The sequence below is a fragment of the Poecile atricapillus genome, chromosome 18, assembly GCF_030490865.1.
Source record: "Poecile atricapillus isolate bPoeAtr1 chromosome 18, bPoeAtr1.hap1, whole genome shotgun sequence".
Lineage (NCBI taxonomy): Eukaryota > Metazoa > Chordata > Aves > Passeriformes > Paridae > Poecile > Poecile atricapillus.
This window is the reverse complement of record NC_081266.1, coordinates 8,090,770-8,114,208: the sequence shown is the minus strand read 5'-3', so window position 1 is coordinate 8,114,208 and position 23,439 is coordinate 8,090,770. Positions and strand designations below refer to the sequence as shown.

The window sequence follows — 23,439 nt, the reverse complement described above, 5'->3', positions numbered from 1 at the left end:
GGTAAATTTAGCAATAGTCTCATTATGTGCAATCATGTAATTTGGTTCATCATGTGGAAGCTGCTATTTGAAGCTGACTGTTCGATGTGCCTAATTTCAGTTGCACTTTTAAACCCACGTATCCTGAAAGTGTGGCCTAGGACTCACCTGAGGACTGAGAGATCCTGGCTTATCTGTAGTTCAGACTTCCAGGGGCCACAGGGTTGCAGCTCCTGTAGCATCCTCTGCACAGCTTGATTCAGTGCATTAAAATATACAAGGATCATATAGCACCAAATTTGGGGCTGTTTCTGGATGATGGGTTGAGTCATAAAGAGAAAATTTTGAACCGCTGCCAAAACCATACCAAGAAAATACCAACCCTGTTTAAAAAAGGCAATGGTGGGCAATGGGCAATATGAACACTCTGAAGTTTGGTTTCTGTTGTTAAAGGTAAAACAAAATTCCTGTGTATATTAACATAAAATCATGTCTTTACATTAACACTTAGATCAAAGCAGGAGTGCATGTTGTGTTTTGTTTTGGAGGCTTTTTTTGTTTTGTTTGAGGTTTTTCTAGACAAGGTTTCCAGTTATTCCTACTTGCTGCATGTTGGTTCATGATGCAGAGCAATTTTAGCTAGCACAGATGGGATTCCTTTCAGATTAAACAGATGATGCACTCTGGGAGCACTTCATGTATTCCACCCATTAATTGGTTTTGAGACTATGGAACCAGAGCTCTTCAGAAGTAACCCCACCAAAAACATGTGTTTATATATCATATTATAAATATCAGGTCCATTGTACCAGCTGCTTCATTCCTATTTGTGTTGTTTGCTTCAGAATATTTTAAAATGATCATCAAAGCAGTGAAGGAATGAGTAATTTTTGCAGTGAAAACAATTTTGTGTGTTTTCCACTTGCAATAAGGATTTTTGCATTATGTCAAATGTTCATTCAATGCATTCATATTATCTCCCAGGAAAATGTAATAAGGTCCTCTTTATGAATTATTATGAGTCACTTGAACTGCTTAAAGTCTTCTTTTTTCATTCCTACCAAACCATCCTTTTAAGTAAATGACTTCTTATCATTCTCTGTTTAACACATGTCATGGGTTCATAATGTCATAATTCATTGCTGATTTGACTTCTGCATTTTCTATTTGGAATGTGACAAGAAGCTCCAATGCACTGGAATAGGGGGAAATTTCATTAAACAGGTCTATTTCAATGTTGGCTTTATCTCATGAATTACAATATCCTGTTGATGAGAAGTGTGATATTTTATTATTGGTGCTGCAGCAAACTGAAAATGTTTTGAACTGCCAAGGAAAGGAAAAAATCTGTCAGGTGTATTCTTAGAATAATCACCAGTACTTGAGGATTAAGCTCCAAGAGAGTGTGTGCTCACATAAATTTAAGAACACTTTTAAAATTGCTTCTAGTTCTATAAATTTATATGTATTTTCACTGAGTATTCTAACTAAACTAAAGCTTCTTAATCTTCTGGGTGAGATGTTTTTGTGATGAATTCTGCACCATAACTAAGGTTAGATACAATCCTGAGGTTTTGACTTCTGCACCAGATCTTTGATAGCAGGTTTGGAGTGCAGGGTCTTGCTGCTGTAGAGAAACTAGGATGTGAATTCAGTTCTTGCAGAGAGAAGGATCTCTTATTTCATATTCTCCAAGGTCTAATTTAGAAAGAAAAGGGAAGAGAGGTATAGCAATGTAAAAAAGATCTATAGATTAGTTCTTAAAAGAGGGTGCAGTTCTAAAGAGTGTACTGTTTTTGTGCACAAATAATCCGTTATTGAGTATCACTTAATTTAAGGGAAATAACAGGATCCTACATATGAATTGAAAGATGTAGATATCTTAAGCTCATTTGAAATTTTTTTTAACTTTTTTTTATAAAATGATATCAAATCTAATTCACTAAAATCAATACTGATATAATTTTACAGTGGCCTTAAACTTCCAAACACCGGGAACACAAATGGAATTGCAAGATGGAAAATTCCTGGACAATGGTGGTTGTGGCTATGTGCTGAAACCTGTATTCTTGAGGGATTGCAATACCACATTTACACCCCGAAATGTGGGAGGATACAGCAAACCAATGTCTCTGTCAATAAGGGTAAGATGACTGAAGCGTTGTTTTGTTCCATGAAAATGGGAAAGCAAATTTTATGTATTTCAGATGCAATTATTATCTAATTTTTTTCCCCATTTTATTCCTATTCCTGTTTGTTGGGAACTAATGTTTTCAACAAGATGGTAAAACTCTCACAGAGTATCAACTGCTGCTTGGGTGCTTTCCCATCTGTATTTCACTTATGCTTGCTAAAAATATGTAGGGGTTCAGAGCCTCCAGGAGACTGTAAAAATACATGATTTTTAATGATGCTGTACAAATAAATATAAATAATGTAGCTGAAAAAGGGGCCAGACAATTGTGCATGTGGAAGCTGAACTGAAAACACAGAATTCAAATGTGCACTTTGGGTGTTATTTCTTTCACTATCAATAATACCACCTGTACTATTATAATGTTAATTGACAAATGGAAATTTTTAAAGATAAGATAGGAAGCTTTATGCTTCTTTTAAGTCTCATTATCTTTCTATGCATATATAAAAGACTATTTATAATCCTTAAATGGTATAAATAAGGGTGAAAGGAGGGATGAATTAGTAAGTCTTTGAATTATTTCTACTTCTCCCAAATTATAATGTGATTGACTTCCCAAAAATACTTGAAATGCATGCCATTTACAAATAAATGATTAGATAAGGCCTTTATTTTGAGGTCAAGTAGATTTGTTATAATTGTTCACTAATTAGAAAAGTCCCTTTTCCCAATGAAAAAGTAATATTTCTGATTACACAGAATACCACTTGCATAAATGCTATTTAATTAGCATATAATTAGTGTGTAATTGCTATTTTGTTTCTTTCAGAGTAATAAATAGCAGAGATAAAACAATAGTTAGTGACAATTATAAAATACTTACATAATGCACGCACCTAATCAAGAACATTCTAGTGTCCTGACAGTGAGCATACCAATTGTGAATAGACATTGCTGGATGATTTCAGGCAGCCAGGCAAATACATCACTTATTTTAGCCCTAATTTGTATGAAGCTGGAATTAGGATGAGGAGAAACCCTGAATTGTAATGCAGGAGACAGGCAAAACCATTGTCAATGCAGAGGAAGTGTCTGAGTTTGGAAGGAGCTGGAGAAGAGAAAGGCTGTGTTTAAGATTGAGGACTTTAGACTGAGACTTCAGGCTGGATAGTGCGGGCTGCAGAGAGGCAATGGCATCCCACTGGCTGAGGGAATGAAGGGCACAGAGAGCCCCATTCATAGCCAGCAGCAAAAACCAGGAAATTGTGGTTGAAGACAAAAGCAATTTGGAGCAGGAGTCAAAGGAAAAGCAGCTTCTGCTGAAAAAGTTACTAACCAGATGAATGCAGAAATGACAACAGAAAGCAAAGATAGAAAACATCTAAAGGGCAAATCTCTCTGAACGAATGAATGAATGAACGAATGAAGAATAGAAAAATCACATAGGGCCTGATGTTACTGAATTCCTTATCCTTAACCCAATGTGCCACAATTCCCATCAAGAGGCATAGAGCCTTTGAAGCAGAAATAGGGATGTTCAAGGTGCTTCCTAAATTTTTACATCACTCTGTATGTCTGCTTCACCTTGGATGTCAAAAATTGATTTGATTTATGGATTTGGGTCATGGTGTGCTTGAAAGAACTCACTCTTTTCCCATGCCAGGGGAGGCTTAGGCTAGGTCTAGCAGTGGGTCATGCAGGCCTTGGCAATGGCCCTCAGGAAATGGCAAGGAATCTCCCATGTCCTTAGTGGGCAGCCCATCAGTGATTGCAAAGATTCCTGGTGAAGGCAGCAGCTTTTCCTTAGGAAGAAAGAGCATCAGTGTTTGCCAAGCCACTGCTCTTCAGTATTTCAGGCTAGAACTTCTCTGGGGGCAAGGTGCTACAAGCACTGGAAAATATCAAAGCAAAGTGTGGGATTTGTGGGTTTTGATTTTTGGGGTGGTTGACAGGGGAATAAGAATCTCTTATGATGCTTAGGCCTGAGACCAGGATTGGGAGTCATATCTTTCACCTGTGCTTTCAGGCTTGTATATCTCTCTCAATACATGTTATATACTGATTCCTAAAAGGCTGATTACTGCACAGATGTTGACTCTTTCCTAGCTACCCTGAAATATAGATAAAAAGCAGACAAAGTTGTGACTTTCATAAATCCTGTCTTAGTCTGGGTGCCAGATTACAGGGCAGTCTGAGACAAAATTTCCTGTTTTTGGAAATTTTGGTCAAAACACATCAGGAAGCTCACTGAATGAAGAGTTTTTGTCTAATACTAAGGAACACTGTGCAAGAGATGAGGCACAGGTGAGGCAGTCTGCTACATATACCCTGTAGCACAATGCTGATGTCACGGTGGGTCTTGATGCTGATCCTCTCCACACAGATTGGAATTCATGAGCTCGATAGCAGAAAATGTAAAAATCACTGTAGGCTGATTCCAATAGGATTATTTTGTACAGTAGCAAAATATAATTTTTATGTATAGCTATTGAATAAAAAAACCTGAAAATTATTGTTTAAAATATTATTTCAGTTATTTATTTATCTATATATTTATTTATTTATAAAGAGGGTGGTGAAACACTGGCACAGGCAGCCCAGAGAGGTTATGTGTATCCCATCCCTCTAACCATTCAAGGTCAGTTTGGACTGGGCTCAGACCAATCTGATCTAGTTAAAACATGCTCCTATACCAGAATATTTCTAAAAAAAAAAAATATATATATATATAAGTAAATTAGATAGGAAGCACCATATTCTTGATTCCACTGTGTTTATTACACCAGTTTATGACTGGCATATACTTAAAGTAATTTCTTTTGAAAGCTATTTCTATTATGGTGACTATATGGCTGTGGTGAATTAGTTCGTTCTTACAGTTATTTCAATATAACTTTAATTTTCCAGCTGATCAGTGGCCATCAGTTACCACCCAGCAGCATCTCTAGGACCAACAAAGCTGACCCCACAGTGCAGATAGAAATCTATGGTGTACCAGAGGACCAAACAAGAAAGAAATCTAGTATTGTAAGAAGCAATGGTGAGCATCAGTCTGCTCCTCGAGGCTGTGAACAAAGCACAACAACATTTTATAAGGAAACACCAACTTTGCATCCCAAGGAGTTATAGAAAATGCAATTATTTCTCTCTAGACTAGGATTTCCTGGCACAAAATCTGTAGCAGAAGTTCATGCTGTGTGTGCCATGTTTCTAGACTGATAGATTAAGGAAGCACAAACACACAGCTGGGAGCACTCCCCCTTTCTAAAGGAAGGTGGAATTTTTTTTTTTTGCACACTGCTGTGGGCTCATCCTGGACAGCAGCTCAGCTCCAAAGAGCTGCTTGGTTGTTCTCCTCTAGTTGGATGGGAAGAGGGCTGGAAAGGCCAAAATGAGAAAACCCTCGGGTAGAGAAGAAGACAGTTTGATAGATAAAGCAAAAGCTGCCCACACAAGCAAAGCAAAATAAGGAATTCATTCACCACTTCCCATGGGCAGGCAGGTGTAGAGCCATTCCCAGGGAAACAAGGCTTCATTTTGGAGCTCTGAGGTTACTTGGGAAGACAGACACTGCAATTCTGAATGCCCTCCCTTCCTCCTTCCCCCCAGCTGTGAGCATGACACCATTTGTAAGGAACATCCCCTTGGCCAGCTGGGGTCAGCTGTACCACTTGTGCCTCCTCCCAACTTCCTGGGTACCCCCAGCCCCCTCACTGGGATGGGGAGGCTGCTCTGCAGTGAGAAAGACAGAAATCTCGACACTGTGGAAGCCCTGTTCAGCAATAGCTCAAACACTGGGGTGTAGTCAGTGCTGTTTGAGTCAAAAATCCAAAATGCAGCACCATAGGGGTTGACATGAAGAAAGTTAACCCTATCCCAGCCTTAACCACTTAACTTAACTTAATGACGAGGTTTTCTTAAGAAATTGCTGTAACTTCATCACTCGTCTCATTTGAAGTCTCTGGTAGGAGTAATCCCTTAATTGCTTGACAGGTGAAGTGTGTACTCTTTGTAGCTGTCTGTGAGCACTCCCTTATCTTTATAATACAGATCTTCTTGATGTCTCAGACTACAAGCTTTCTGTGATCTCATTTTGTCTGTGCCTCTGTCTTCTATGCTTCCTTTTTCTTTTTTATAGATAGCTGCTGTTTAAAATCAGCCCCTGAATTTCTTTTCCCTGTATGAACATTGCTAAAGACCAGGCAAACCCCTCCTGTTCCACATTCTCTTTTTGTATTTCTGGTCAAGTGAACGTTCTACTACCTGAATTTATTCATTTCCAACACTGTGAAAGGAGAAACTTTGACAAAAGCATGAAACTGGTATGGCTATAGGAAAATTTAAGCTGAGCAGAAGTTCTTAACCTGGCTATCCTTGTCTCATTTTTCTCTCTTTTAAGGGATGACACCAACTATCTTAGGCTTTTGCCCCACTACAGTCAGTGGGAGTTTAGTTATTTGTTTAAATGGGCACAGATATCTAGGGTAAAAGAAACTCTTTACCAGTTCAAACTAGTGATAGCAGCTTAGTTATAGAGTAGAAAAAAAAGAAATCATATTTTAATCCTGTTTCTTTTCTCCTTTAATTAGCTTTGAGCCCTAAATGGAATGAAACATTCTCTTTTAACATCCAAGTTCCAGAACTGGCAATGATACGCTTCTGCGTTCAGGATGAGATTTCTCTGTGTAACAACGAATTCCTTGGCCAGTACACTTTACCTGTGATGAGCCTGAATACAGGTAATATTTTTATGTCAACCACCTATAACAGCTCAAAAAAATCTGCAACATTCCAGGCTTTTTTTGTTACTGTAGCATTGAGAGACTTCAGCACTATGTTTATTTTCTAGAGCACGATTTTGTAACAAAATGAATAAATGGCACTCTCTGTTTTTGAAATAAACATATTCTCTGAATGCAAATCCATGATGTTGAAATCAGAACAATATTAATGGCAGGTGATTCTTCCCACTGCAGTGTTCCATTCTAGATGGAAACTGCCCAGGTGGTATTTTAATTCATTGCAAGAAGTGAGACTAGTCAGAGCTGCTATGAAGACAGTGGTTTTGTGCACTTAGATAAGTTCAAAACCCAATACCAAATTAAAACAAAATCAACCACCAAAACCCCCTCAGGTAACCTATCTGCAACTTTTCAGAGTGGAGCACAATGGTTAAAAATAGGGCAAAATATTCATGGTATTTTTCTTGCTGGAGTTTCTTTTGTTAAGCCAGTAGAGTTCCTGGAACTTTTGTAATGAAAAGGCTGCTCATAAAGAGCAGACACAGAAGCCAATAGGCCAAGGAGAAAGGCTTATGTAAAATGGCTGTTTACTACACTGGCTTTCCAAAGCCATTTCTGACAAAACAAACAGCTTTTATTAGTGAATAAAGACGGCAAGGCAAAACACTGGAGCTGGCAACAGGCACCACACCTTTTTTATTAAGCTTAACAGGATTTGAAATGGTGCATTTTTTTTCCCTCATGTTTGGAAGTCATAAAGCTGCTTGTGATTCTTAGTTGAGGCTGAGGAGTTATACAAGAAAAATGACATTACTCTTAGAGCTCAGTTGTTTTTCTACAACATGAATTTTTACACTGATAACCTTTTCGTTTCCTTTTATTTGTATACTTCAGGATAATGAAAGAACACTCAACCTAACAATTCGCAATATCTGAGACAAATTCAAATATCAGGCACTGCTGCTTACAAGTACTTGCAAAATTATTGATTGAGGCTTTTTTAGATACAAATTTTCAGTGAGGCTTAATGTCTTTATAATTTTGGTTACAAATGAGGGATTCATATTTTGGAAAAGTAAGAGCAGTAGATTTCTGAAGAAACATTTTCAGTGCAATAATTAAAATTCTAGGGAGTGAGTCTAGGTACAAAAATTATAAATGATGCCAAACAAATTACCCCAATCCCCACTTAACACAATATAAAAAAAGTAATTTGCTATCAGAATGCCCAGAGGCCATAAATAAAATGCTTCTAAGAGGTAAAGTGATAAATAATTTCAAAATTTATTACAAGCATTCATTGCAATGCTTAACATTGAGATCTCTGAAAGCAGGTCTGGAACGATGGTTTTGCTTTAGGTACCCAAGTACTCTCTAAACAGTGAAATAGGAAAATAATGTTCTTGCAGAGGGAGTCACAACAAGCAGAAGACAAGGCAAGAACTGCCTAATATGCTGGAGAGTGAGCATGGATTTCAGTCTTAGTCTTCAGCATTCCAATTGCTTAAATCTGTACTACAGGACTGTCCCCAGGTCCCTAGGATTCATATCCCTGAGGTTTCCCTGAGGGCAAGTTGCTTCCAAAAGCTGAGCAGTGCTTACATCTTTTATTTTCTTTGACAGCCAGAGGGGCAAAGTTGTGCCATTTCCTCCCTCCTCTGCATTTTCTTTTGAAAGGATTCAAATCTATATCCACACTGCCTTCCTTTCCCCAGCAGCAGACTCCCAACTACCTGTAGACTCCACTGGGGAGGAATGCTCGCTGTCCAGCTGCAGCAGAATTTGATTTTCCATGTAGTGATTCTGTAGCTATACTCAGAGGGGCTGAAATTGAGAAAAATTCTCTACCTGGGTGGTTAAAGGCAAATAGGAGGGGGGAGTCCTCTCTTACAGTCCCTGTGCCAATGAATCTGCCATGGTGAATACTAATACAGGACAGGAACTCAATTTTTAACTCTATTATCATGGGATCCAAGAGTAGTTAATCATTTAATGCAAATTGGGGCAATTTCAATAACAAAAAAGAAGTTTTACTTCTCTCAGGAAACTTTGTAGAATCTTCTGTAGGTAGGGGCTAGAACACAAGTCTTCAGAAATTAGTCTTAGTCTTTGAAGTGTATCTTCGGATAAGAAATCAACCAAGCCTTCCACATATTGTGTGCATGCCTTAAAAACTGATCTCAAATGTAAATTGCCTACAACCAGCTTTAATATTTGCTGCCTAGAATCTGAACCTTAAATACCAGAGGAACTTATGTGTAGTGTGACAGAACAAGGGGAAATGGCTCAAGCTGTGCCAGGGAAGGTTCAGTTGGACATCAGGGAGAATTTTGTCACTGGTAGGGTTGTCCATTATTAGAAAGAGCTGCTCAGACAGGAGGTGGAACCACCATCTCTGAAGGTGCTCAAGAAACAATTGGATGTGGCACTCAGTGCCATGCCCTGGTTCACAAGGAGGTGTTCAGTCAAAGGCTGGACTTGATGATCTTAGAGCTCTTTTCCAATCTAAACAATTCTATGATTCTGTATGAAAGAAGCAAGAAATTCCAAACCCAGGTAAATGTGGCTCCCAAAGACTCCACAGGCATCCACACACACCTAAAGAGGGATTTTGAAAACTACTGTTCAGAACATGGATACTTCTACAAAACAGACTTACTTAAATAGCTGGAATTATTTACATATATACATAGAAAAAATACAGAATTTTTTTTAACCATAAGTGACATTGTCACTTGTTATTAAATAAGGGACATTTAGTCATATAAAGCAGTACAGGCCGGGATTTTTAAGAAAAAGTTGTTTTGTTTTCTAAGCAGGTAAGTGAATTATGTTTGAAATTGAGAACTATGGCTTTTCCAAATGCTTCAACAACCAGATGAACACATAGTTTCATGATGGCATGACTTATCTCTGATAAAGTGAATTACTCATATGAAATTAACATTTAAGAAGTCATGGTAGGAAGTCTTACACTTCACTTTTTTCTGCCTCAGCTGCACAGTGCATGGCTGCTGCAGCACCGTTCTGTAGGTGCTATCACTGCTGATTCACAAGTTCTTTCATTTGCTCTCAAAACAATGTGTGCAGCACATAACCTGGGATGTTACAATGTAAGTTTGCCCATGTTTAAATATCACTGGGCTGAAAGTCTTCCATTTGAAAAAATATCACATCCTGCAAAACACTGGGCTTTTTCACTCTGACACCAAAAATACCAGAATTGAAATACTATATATATATATAAATGAGAAAAACCAGCACAAATGATATTCAGTTCTAGTATAATTTCATTTTATTTTAAAGAGCTACTTACAGAATCATAAATTATGCCTTGTTTGCATTGGTGATCATAAAAACACTCCATCATAATATTTGTGCTTGTGGTTAATACACTAATAAAGGTGTCATTATATTTACAGGTTACCGTAACATTCCATTGATATCCAAAGAAGGCATCAAGCTGGAACCTGCATCACTCTTTATTCATATTTCATATTATCGATGATATTCTGCAGAAGAAATCATTAAAATAACATCTGTGGCTTTGCGACAGCCCCAGTGGCCTGATTCCCAGAGAGGCACATTCACAATGATTTTGTGAAGCCAGAGGGAATATTATGGAGGGGGTATCCCAAATAAGGGCTGCTGTCCTTGGCCCTACTGCTGTTTTTCTGTAGGAGAAGACTGGGTCTGAGAAAACCTAAGGAGCCTTGAGGTGCACAGGTCCATGGGACGTGATGAGAAACATCCACAGGTCCTGAGGAAACTGGCCTGAGCCGCGATCCCTCACTTGGGAAGTCAGGGCAGGTTGGGGAAGTTCCCACTGATGGAAAAAGTGGAAACATAGCCCACATCTGCTATCAAAATCAGCGTTGAGGGAGGTGATTTTACCCTCCTAGTCTGCTCTCAGGAGGTCCCACTTGGGAAGTTGCATTTAGCTTTGGGGCCTCCAACACAAGAAAGAGGTTGATCTTTTGGAGAGAGTCTAGAGGAGGGTCATGAAAATGATCATAATTAGCATCTGTGAACTTAAAGGAACCACTCATGTTAATTATTTAATATATAAATATATATTTATAGCTCTAAGTCTATTCAATGCATGTATTGACTTGAACCCCTTATGCAGCATAGGACTGCAATGTGGGAAGACTGCTGAACAAATATCTGTGGCATCATGAGCTTAAATAAATCCCCCCTGAAAGCTCACACTCAATATAATCTCTTTATTCATGAACATCAGCTTCTCCCTCCTCTCTTCACACAAATGACCAGTTATATCTGCCTCTTGGATGTCAGAATAAAAGAAACAATGATACATATTGTTGACAAATTAATGTCCTGGATTAAATGTGACATTGTATCAAAACTTCTAACATTCTTTAAAAAACCCAAAGTATTGATTGGATAAGATTTAATATGAAATTTGCTGGACATCTGCAGGGAAATGTATTGTCAGGGAACCATCCCATGGTCCTCTGGTGAACTCATCACATGCAATGATGATAAATTACATCATTACCAGCATTGTTTCAACACCATCAGTGGAATTAATGGGCAAAGAATGCGGCCCCACACACTGAGAATTTAGTATTTTTACTGTACTATTTAATATTAACAAAACCAAGCCCTTCATTGCTGTCATAAGAACTTCTGCATATTGCTACAAGTCCTTAGCACGTGATTCCTTAAACTCACGCTGTCAGGAATCTGTGGCAGGAACATGGTAGCACATTTAAGACAACAGCATTATGAAATGTTAGGATATGTGCTCAGCAGATGACTGCCTATTCTCAAGGGCAACTGAGACAAAATGTACCGTGGGAAATGGGATAAAGAAACATTAGTGAGTGGGCAAATAATTGAATCATCTCGGAGAGCATTTAAATTACACTGTTTCCCAGGGAGTACCACTTTTCTTCATTGAACTGGACACTGCTCAGCTGAATGTTAACAGCTCCCACAAATGTTCCTTTGCTTTTCACAACAAGCTTCAGTACACGGCCTTGGAGCTCTGGGACTCTGTCATATACAATCTGCAATAATATATAGTGAAATAGAAAAAAAAATACAAGTTTGTTAATCTATTTGACAGGCAAAGCACTTCAAATAGGATGATGATTAATCCAACTTTGTGATAATTGCTTTAAACTTCCATCCAGAATAGTAAGCTATTAACCATGAGCCAAATTCACTTAACTTAGTGAATTTACCTCAGAAATACATTTGACCTTATCTAGTTTATATAAAGAGATTCTACCTTAGAATCACGAGCTTAAGCTCATGAAATCTGATTACCATTTTAAAATAAATTTGAAACCTGTCTTGAACAATGCTTGAGAAAAAAAAAAAATCAGTATTCATAATTTTCCCTGTGAAAACTGGGAAAGATTGGACCCAGTTGAGCAAATGGAAGTTACTAAATTTAGATATATCTGATACTCCAGATGTGCTGTTGATACTTCTCCAAATAAATGAGATGGTAGTTTAGCATGTCTTAAACAATTATTAATGTCTATAGATTTAAAATAGCTTTTAAATTACCTTAATATTGTGAGAACACACAGGGATAAAGTATGAAATTATAATGGTGTAGTTTCTGAATTTTAAAAAAACCCCAAATAATCTGGAGCAATAGCCTAACAAGAATAAATTGCACTTAGAACAAATTCCCATGCTTCAGTCCCTGCATTAATCAAAAACTGTTGAGCAAACTGCATGTGGGCTGATAAAAATATGAAGGAAAATGCTCTCAGAGCGGGCCTGAAAGGTAAGTTTGCTTAAGAGAAGCTCATTTAATCTAAAATTGGTATGGCTGGAAATGTTTTTGCTATTTCACTTGCAGTGGAAAAATGCTTTAAATTTTAATCTCTCTATGCCATTTAAAAAGCAAACGTGGCGACATTCTCTCACTTCAGGAGAATGGAAAACTGAAACTGCCTTAAAGTCATTTGCCTGCTTGGATTTTCCATGGAATCTGAATGCAGGCTGTTACCTATGGCACTGCTGAGGGAAAGGAGAGGCAGACTGAGCCCCTCTGGCTTGGACCTCTGTGGGCTGGACTGATAAACCCTCTCTGTATTTCCACTTGCAATTGCATTCATGGAATGGACAGGACATCAGGTGACCCTCACAGAAAGCACCAACAGGACACCAAGAAAGGTCTTACCAGGGGGTTAAAATTCCCTTTTCCATTTAGAAGCCTTTGGAAATAATAGCTTGGGATGGCTGTCATGAAATTTGCACCTGGTGCTTTTTGGTTTTCATGTTTACTGTGCCTAATTTGCCAGATTGCCCATGAATTACAGATTCCACAGCTTCTCTTTTCCTCACCAAAATAAAAGTGAGATGATGAAGAAAATCTGAAAAGCAAGGACAGGCACAGTAAGCAGAATATAATTTAGAGTAAGTCTGTGATCTGATGCTGAGGTGATGCTAATGCTATCAAAGAAAGCTGCCTTGTTTCTTTGCCAATGTATTAAAGGTACCAGCTGTTGCTTTAAATCACCAAAACCTACACATATCAGCTGTAAATGTTAAGAAACTGAACTGGGGTAATGAGCAACTTTCAATCTTTGGCCAAAAATAGGCTTTCATCTTTGAGCAATGACAGACTTTTGCAGTGCAGGGTAGGTGGTTTTCAAATTCTCCCAGTAAACTGTTTCTAAAATGGTATTGCAAATTCAGCTGGAGTAAGGATTATTATCAGGATGTAGGGACAGAAGAAAGGTCTGGAGAAAGCTGAATAAGGGTGTGGATAAAACAAATGACACGTTCCAGAATTTGGGAACAGTTAAATCCTGAAATGATTGTGCTGTGAGAATATTTGCCTGCCTTTTACACAGACAGATCCGATGGAGGTGAGTTATATGTGGCCATGCAGCAAATCAGTGGGACAGTTAGGGCTGGAATTCAACTATTGCTGGCTGCAAAAAGAGAAACACTGTTGACCTACAGGAGTCTAATGACATTTTAATCACAAATGAGGGACAGTTGCTTCTCCATAGGTAGCCATGGCACAGTTCCTAGATTTGGTAATTAATCCAAGGCAGTTTTGATGCATGGTGCTGGAGGGAGCAGCCGTGGCTCCTGGTGCAGTTCCCCTCCTCCCCTTTCATCAGACTGGCTGGGGCTGCTCTGCCTTCCTTTTCTCTTTACACTGCATTCCACTTTTCTGTGTTCCTTCTCCTCTTCTCTACCACCATTTCTTAATGCAATATAACATTAACTGCTATGAGTGCCACAAATTCCAAAATCCAAACACAGGCACAAGAGAAAAGAAGGATTTGTTTGCTAAAAGCAGCTCCACAACATTTGCTGTAACTCATTTTATTGTCAGCCCTCCTGGACTTTCACATCTTCACTCTCACACCCGAGTAAAAATCAAACATAAAAAGCAGTTTTGCAAGGTTGATAATTTGCTGTAGGCAGTCATAAGCAATAGAAGTACAAAACTAGAATCAAAAATACCCAAGAGAAGCACATTTCAGATTTTTCTCAGTCTGGAACAAAGAAGGAAATTAATATACAGCTTCCTTCCAGCCATTTGGCTTTAATAAAAACTTATGAACTCATAAAAAAGGCTACTACATTTCTGTACACGGTGTTTTGGACAGCAACTAACTTAAGAGACAGCTGACTTATATTTTTAGTAGTTTTGCTTCCCTGGGGCGGCTTCTGCCTCAGTCTACCAGCCTTGGACAAAAAAATGCATCCAGAATGACATCACATATGGAGCAGCAGAGCTGCTAAAGCACAGGCATCGGGTTGGAAGGGGCCAAGTTCAGTGGAACCATATGTCCCCACTGTGATTAGCACTTCCCAGTGAAAAAGATTGAGCATCTGGGAAGAAGGCTCTCCGTTTTGATTAAGGACATTAAAGCTTTCACGGGATTTCTTTTAACAGCAGCGGAATACTCGTGAACCACAATTAAATCTCCTCCCAGTGACTAGTGACTAACTGCAGACGGGATTTTGGATTTCCTTGCATTCAAAGGTTTCTAAGAGCAATTTGAAAGATAATTGTCTTCCAGTGTTGCTGGCTGGCTCTTATCTGTTGTCCATTTTGGATACCTTACAATGAATGTAATGATATAATCATATTATGTTTGTTTGCTTTAAATATCTTTCAAATGTAAAGGAATTTCTTTAGACAGATTAATTAGATTTATTCCACTCTGATAGCGAAAAAAGAAGGAAAGAACAGAAAAAATAAAGCCTAGTTTCTTGTTATTCCACTGCAGTACTGTAGGGAGGGAAATTTGTCTCAGCTGTGAGCAGCAATACTACTCAGGGAGCCTTCTTACAGAACGCTGGAAGTCATCAGTGTAAGCAGGCAACTTTTGTAATTAACAGATGTGGGAAAAGAGAAATATTACAACTCCAGGACTGAGAAACGAAGAGATAAGCACTGAGACTCTGCTGACTAACCTAACCTTCATCATATCTTATCTATGGAACAGGGTGGAGTGGTAATATTTTCCACACCTTCTACTTTATAGCCTGCTGAAAGAGCATTTGTAAATTGCTTTGAGATCTTTAGGAGATTTGTTACATGTAATAATTATAATCTCCAATCCCACCTACTGTTTCAATCTCATCTGCCCTTACAAATGAACACAGTTTATACCACTTCCCATTCTGCCATAAATGCTTCTCCATACAAATGTTTCCTTTCACCCCAGAGGCATGAGCACTTCAGTGGTGTGTGAAAGAATCATATATAGCTGTGAACTAATGGCATTTTAACATGAAAAGAACCTGGCTATTCATTCTTGTGTTATCATTTAGGACAGTGACAGCCAATTTTCAAATGTTAATTTGAATAACAGCATCCATTCAATTAATACTTTTCATGCTACTGTGCATATCTTCATTCAGAACTGCTGGGTTATGGTGCAATGATGCTTGATCTCATTTGGCTAACGTGTAACTGTGGTTATGGGGTAAGACAGGGCACTGTGAAAAATCCAACTGTTTTCCTGAACAGAGAGACATAAAAGACGCTGTTTCACTTCTGAGAAAGATGCAAAGCAGACAGTCATCACCATTTGTGGTTCTCCTTATGGTACATTCCTTCTTCTTGGTCACCCTCATTGCAATGGCTCTAAAAATGTTGTATTGTTGTTTTGTTTCAAGAGAGGGCAAAGCAAATAGAACAAATTGCACCTGTGTGGGTTGTAGGTGACCTGCTGGGAAGGAGCTCTGCAGAGAAGGACCTGGGGGTTCTGGTGGACAATATGAGCCTGCAGTGTGCCCTCATGGCCAAAAAGGGATCCTGGGGTGCATCAAGAAAAGCATTGACAGGAGGTTGAGGGAGGGGACCCTGCCTTTTTACTCAGCCCTAGTGAGGCACATCTGGAGTGCTGTGTTCAGTTCCAAGCTCAGCAGATGAAGAAAAGCAGGGAACCACTGGAGTGAGTCCAGTGAAGGGCTATGGAGATGGTGAGGGGACTGGGGCATGTCTCTCAAGAGAAAACTCTGAGTGAGCTGGGCTCACCCTGGAAAAGAGACAGCTGAGAGGGGACCTCATCCATGTCTGTCAGCATCTGCAGGAAGAGGTCAGGGAATGTACCAGGATCTGCTCCATGAGGCCCAGAAATGGGACAAGAGGCAACAGGAGGAACAGATACCCAGGAAGCTCCACCTGAATGGGAGGAAGAACTTCCTTGTGCAGTGATTGAGCACTGGAGCAGATTGCCCAGAGAGGCTGTGGAGAATCCCTCACCGGTGATATCCCAGAACCATCTGGACACAATCCTGTGCCATGTGCTCTGGGATGGCCCTGCTGGAGCTGGGAGGTGGCACCAGATGACCACTGTGGGCCCTTCCAGCCTGACCCATTCCATGATTCCATGAAACAAGAAGGGGTGGAAGAAAGTGAATGGTACTCACAAGTTCATTGTAAGTAGGGTCAGAGCCTCTTGGAGCTGTTCTTGTTTTCCTTCGACTGACCTCATAAGGATCTGGCAGAAGATAAAATTCAGCGTGTGCACTTGGGGCAGAGCCATCTGGGAGGTGCTGGAAAACAAGAAGGTCATAAATATGAGTGTCCATGTTCTAGCAAAGAAAACAAATAAAAAGTACCAAATGAAATCTGTGTTTTTAGCAGACATAAAAACATGTTGCATTTTCAGTATTCTCTGGGCTAAACTGGAGTGCCAGTGGAATAACAAGCATTAGTAGAATTCAGCTTAAAATGGAATCAGGAAAATAAAAATTAAATAACACAGAGACAAGGTAAAATTATCTGTCTTTAATATTTTCATTCTGATGGAAAAAATCCTTAAGGCTCAATCTACTCTAACTCATCTTAATCTGATACAAAGTCTGGCCTTTCCACTTTCCAGAGCAAGGCATAGGAACTGGATTTTAGATGGTAAGCTCCTACTGATTTTAACCCCCAAGTATCTGTGCTGATATTGGGGAGACCGATGGTTTCTAAGGGTGTTTTGTAAAACATATTGCTATAGAAGAGCCAGGAGCATTTCCTGCAGCAATATGGGCAGAACAGGATTCTTACAGCAGCCTTTCTGATCTCACCCATCACACAGCTGCAATCTCTAATTTTCCAGTTCAGGTTACTGAATGATATTCCAGATATTCCATCTTATACGGCAGCAACTCGAGATCAGAGACAATCTATTAACCAGGCTCAGTCATCAACACCAGCCAGTGCTGGTGGGTGGAGAATTTTCTGATAACTTCTGAGGAGCTGTAAAGTCATTCCTAAAGCAGATTACAATTACTCAGGAAACACATTCTATTACTTGAGGCTTCAAAAGAACACACAAGAAACATAAAAATTAAAAACTACGGAGCAGGCACGTGTCACTTAATGCTTGGCTTATAATTAAATACAAACCCTTGTGTTGGTTACACAGTATACAGTCAGAAAGCACAAAATGGAGTGTATCAAAATATCAATAATTTTGATCATATAATCAGCATTTTAGACAGGAAGTTTGCCTGTCAGCACCCAAGCAATGCAGTGACATGATGCAAATGAGAATACAGGCAAAAAGAAGAGAACTTAAAACATTTGGAGCCAATGAACCCAAAGGATTATACAGGCACTTGCATTTCTATCTCCTGTTGTAGTTTTACACCTGGCTCAGGATGAAGAAATTTCTCAGATTTTGATTATTCACAGTATGTGTCTGGAAATGTGGGGCTTTCTACAGCATTACCAACATCATATCCCTGGGATAGAAGAAACTGCTGTCTCCTAGCAATAAATAATTTCTCTGTTGGGAAGGAAAACAGTGCTTGTGTGTGTGAACAACCAGTTCTTGCACAACAAACCTCTGGTTTTTGTTATCTGAAGTGATCCTTCAAGGCAAATGATGTGGTCTACTGCAAAGCTGATTCTTGCTACCATTAACATCATACAGCATCAAAGGATGCCCCACTCAAACCATTACATATTGTCAGCACTATGGGAGTGATTAATATTGCTATTGCTAAGTTCCCCAAAGCACATCTGATTTAAAATTCCCATGGGATTTAGATAGATGGGATTCAATAGCCAACATAAGAGAGCCATTAAAGGGCAATGGAACTAAAGGGTATTTTCCAATGTGGCCACATTGTTAATGCAGGATTTATAATTTACACTGTCCACTTGAAAACCCACCTCTGTTGATTTAGGACTGTACTAAAACTTCAATTGAGGATTACAAGTAACAGTAAACAGAGCATCTCTTAAAAATCAGGAGGGAGAATGAAATGCAGCCCTAAGTCCCAGTCCAAGGAACCAGGATCCTAAGTGCAATCTAGATCTCCACTTCTCAATGAATAGGTAAACATCCCTGTAACTTGAAGGTCAACTGATTTTAGTTGTTTCAGACAAAGGAAGGAACCAGGCTGAGGTGACAGGCTCCAAAGGTAATGTAGTTTAACAGGACATGGGTGTCCAGAAGTGGATGTGATTAACTGAAAAGGAGTCAGGTAAAACTGTCACTGTGCTTTTGAACTGCTCTTTCTCATGTTACCTTGCCTTCAGCCAACTAACCTTCCTCTGTCAGCTGATTCCTCCCAAAATTTAAGGGAGGCACTTTGCAGCAGTGTTTTGGCTGTATGAGATGGACTGAAAACTACTTCCTCACTATCTCTTTGAATGTATTTAAATCTGTGTTCAAAGAGGTGAGTGGGAGGAGAGGGTCAAGAGAGAAAATTAAAAAAGAGAACATTTTAGAGATTCAGACGGGAAAACTCGACGGGGGAGCTGTTGCTCTGGATTATTTCAGAACTAAAATAAAGCCCCTTTTCATGAATAGTAGCAATCAGCAGTCAGACTGTTAGAGGTAACTTGATGTGCAGCCACCTGAATTCCAAGTAGACATTGTAGTTCTGATTATTGTTTCTTTTCTCCCCCACTTTAGAGGTGACATTTCCCTCCTTCCTCCTCCCTTGCTGAGGAAAGGCAAACAGGCTGCTCCAAATCCCACTATTGTCCCAGTTTTCCATCTGCAGAGGCACTGTTATGCCACCAAACAATCAAAAAAGCTCATATGATGAGTTTATGTCGGTTTCTCTTTTGATTGGCACAAGAGCTGAATTTCTCTTCTTGTGAAGAGCCTGTTTAACCGTAGGATTTCTTGAGGCAAGACTTGCAATGGAAAGAGTTGTACTTTGCTAGACACTTCCTAGCAGGAACAAGGAGTGATAGTGGCAATTTGACTGTAATAGTGCAAAAACAGGGCTTGGATTAACGTGGCAAAAAATCTCTTTTAAAATCATGAGTAGGTGGAATTTGAAGTAAACTGTTTTATTAAGACAACAGACATAGCAGGCAAAAAACCCCCAAGTTTTGGGCAAACTAATCCTCTCCTAGGGTTTCTGAGTTATAAATAAAGGAGAATGGAGAATAAAGGAAAAATGGAGGAAACATCAGAAATATTTTTCTTACTAAGGATTATGACTTCTGTCATATTACAGTATCACATTTAGTGATCACTTCTAACTCAGTCTGCCCTGGCTTATTTATAAATTTAGGTTAACATGAGGAATACCTGACCAAAACCACAGAATCCCAGATGGGGTCAGGCTGGAAGGGCCCACAGCGGTCATCTGGCCCCACTTCCCTGCTCCAGCAGGGTCATCCCAGAGCATATGGCACAGCATTGCATCCAGATGGTTCTGGAACATCTCCAGTGAGGGATTCTCCACACCCTCTCTGGGCAATCTGTTCCAGACTCTGGTCACCCACACAGGAAAGAAATTCTTCCTCATATTCAGGTGGAACTTCTCTCTTTGCAGCAAAGAGTACCTGCTCTGATAGTTCAGGACAGAAACAGAGTAAGATTTCTAGCAGACTCATAAGTAGTTCTGAAATCCAGCAAATTCCCTCTTATTAAAAGTTTTTAAAAAATCAATTATTTTTGTCCATAGTCCAGGGCAGATGGAAAATCAAAGGGTACCTTGGGAAAGTAATTTTGCACTTTACAAAACCTTTATGGCTTGAATGGACTTGTGATCAAGGTAACAGAAAAATCCTAAAGTTTTAAAATGAATTCTATTTGTGTTTAATTCTGAAGTAATTTCATTAACCCAAAAATAAAGGCTTTTACTTCCTTAAGGAGAAGTTATTCCCAATTTAAATTACTGTCTTAAAACTTTCATTGTGTTAGTTTGCAAATAAATCCAAGCTATAAAAATCTGCAAGACTGTAAAGGTGTAACACCAAGCTCCCACCAAAAATGCCATAGGTTCTCTTGATATGCTTAGGGACAAAACTCCCACAAAACTGATGATTTTGATCTGCCAATAAAAAAACCTGAATTTAGAAGTTGGCTCAAATTGAATTTAGAAACTGGCTGTATTTTCTTTCTTCAACAGCCAGGTGATGATTGAACTGTCTTCTCAGAGAATGACCAGCCTACTTGACCTTGATAATGACAGATGTTTTTTAAGGAACTCAGTTACAATTGCCTGTATTTATGTGAAAAAACGAATTTACTTTGGAAACATTATTTTCTTCTAAAGTCAGGCAGAAGGTGCTGAAAATCTTTAAGAATGAGGGAGAATGAGGGAGAGAAAATAATACTCTGGATTTGCTTCTTTTCATATGTCTAATTCAATACTGAAAACCTAAAATACAGAGCCTGCATCTGTTATGACTGTTCCATTTTCCACTCCAGTTTTATTTTCCAAAACCAAAAAATGTTGATATTTGCTTACAGAAATCCACACAGATAGGTTACATCCTATATAACTTAATTTTAAAAATAGTAGCTGTGGCTGGGATATAATGGATGAAATTCAATTAATTTTTCCACAAGAAATATTTTATCCTAATGACTTTTCTCCCATGATCATTACTAATGATCCTCAGCTCTCCTAACATAAGCATTCTTTGTTAGCATTACTATAGGCATAACTACTGAAAAATCTGCCACATATTCAACTATTAAGTGATTTAGCACCCAATATGAATATTGAGCCATACTCACATGATTTTTAAAATATGCATTTTAAGGATTATTTATTGTAAAACTTTTTAAAACTCACGTCTTCCTAAGCAACGTAAAATTTTCTTTTTAGGAGACTTTTGCCTCAAATTTAAATCATGTCATCAGTTTCTGTTAGTGTTAGACATGCAGATCACCTTTTGTCCTAGAGATTGATGGCTCCTGAACATTTGATAGTTCCAGCTGCTGTTCTCTTTTTCCCATTTTTCATTTTCAACAATTTTGACAGTAAAAACAAATGATCAACTTGTATTAACCAATGACATCTTTCCTCCTCTATAAATAACTACTTTTCTTCCCTGAAAAATTAATTTCCTTGACATTTTTAAATCTCAGTTTCTCTCTTCCTTTTCTTCAATGGAAAAAGAAATAATATATATCTATATAAAGATATATATATATATATATGGATATATATATCCAGACATTAGAAAGACTCCCATTTCAGCTCCTGTCCTCAAATAAAAATAATTCACTTTGTTCAGTAGTTCTCTTAGTCTTCCTATCCTTTACCATCCTTATGTTCTTCTCTTACATACACTGCTGTAAGACTTTATTTACATAGCGAAGAAAGGACTACAAAATATTTCTTAATTTTTAATATCAAGATATTCATACACCTTTTGAAAGCAAATCAATATAGTAAGTGGTTAGGAAAAAACCTTCAACAAGACAAAATATCTATATATTATATACAGACATTAGTTGGATTTGATTATTATCCAATAAAGGAGGATTAGGAAAAAAAATCCACAGAAGAAATCATCCTTGCACTGCAGCAACCTCTGTAAATTACTGGCTGCCTCTAGACTAAATTAAAACCAGTAAGGAACGTGGAAGAACCATCACTGCTGCTGCTTTTCACTTCCTCTGAGTCCCTGTGTAACTGAGCAGAGGAAGGCTAAACCCTGTCTGTCAAAGCTGCAGCTTAATTAGCAAATATAGCCTCTGCCTCAGGAAAAAGAGAACATCCTCTGGGCTACTTCTAAGCTTGCAGAGCTGAGAAATTAGTATTACAAAGCAAGAGGCTCCTTCAAAAGCAGGATATATAAACTTTAGGAAAAATGGGTGGTTATGGTTGCTTCCCAAATACTAATGTGGTACCAAGACCCTTCCTTCTTCTTCCTTTGAGCATATACCAAGGCATGAACACCTCTCTTCTACCCTGCTACTTTCATTTTCCTCTTGCAGAATAGACCCAAATTGCTTCGAAGAAAATTAAAAATAAAATCCCAATCGCAGTAATTCAATAATAATTACAAAAGAAGATAACCCACTCTGTCACTACGGTACACCCTGCACTGTCTGCTATCGGCAAGACAAAACTGGAAGGCAACTGGCCAAAAGTGATTGCAGAAATATGGCATTTTTCTTCCCCCAAACAACTGCCTTTTTTACCTAAAATTTGAAAATATTTAACTGCTTCTCTTCAGCAGCAGTTTCTTTTTTTGTTACATTTCCTGATCCAATTTTTTTTGGGTTATCTGGGTATCTGCATGAAGACAGAAGACACACTGACAGAGATCACTGCCATGGAGGTCAGTGGCAAGGCAACCAAAGAAGAAATTGCATTTATCTCAACTTAATGCAGGACAATAGAAATATTTTGCTGTCAGGGAAATTCTGGAGAGCATTTTTTTGAGCAGGCATTTTCTACCTTTCAGAAATCTGACAGCGTCTGTGGAGCGAGCCTCCAGATGGCTTTGTCATTTACCATGCTAAAAATGTAAAGATGCTCTATGCACGTTATTGATGTGAATATCCAAATATAGCTTATGTCCAATACCTTCAGCATCCTCATCAACCTGCCCTCAGCAGAGTGGCCAGGACTGGAGCAGCCTGGCTGGAACAGCTGCTTATGCAGCATTCCTGAGGGGGAACAATTGTGCTGGCAAAAATAGGGTTAGAGCTGTCCTGAGACACAAAATTTCTAAAAAGTCAACCAACAATTTCCAAGGGGTCCTGGCTGTCAAATGGGGAAAAAGTAGCCCTGTCAAGGGGGAAACCAGCAAGAGGTTCACTCTGTCATATTGGGGACATCTCCTGGCTTGGCTTGGTTGAATTGCCCCCACATTGGTGCCTGGCCCCAGCTGGTTTGTGCTGATCCTGC

The 23,439-nt window shown here is 38.8% G+C and overlaps 1 protein-coding gene across 1 annotated transcript in view; it reads left to right on the top strand.

The window, feature by feature from the left end:
* Positions 1-10,399, top strand: part of LOC131586072 (1-phosphatidylinositol 4,5-bisphosphate phosphodiesterase zeta-1-like) — a 52,662-nt gene extending 42,263 nt beyond the window's left edge. The window contains exons 13-16 of the mRNA XM_058852810.1: positions 1,951-2,123; positions 5,024-5,156; positions 6,706-6,855; positions 10,281-10,399. Of these exons, the coding sequence (XP_058708793.1) occupies positions 1,951-2,123; positions 5,024-5,156; positions 6,706-6,855; positions 10,281-10,366 (542 nt within the window). The 3' untranslated portion in view covers positions 10,367-10,399. The remainder of the gene's footprint in view (positions 1-1,950; positions 2,124-5,023; positions 5,157-6,705; positions 6,856-10,280) is intronic.
* Positions 10,400-23,439: the final 13,040 nt, after the last annotated feature.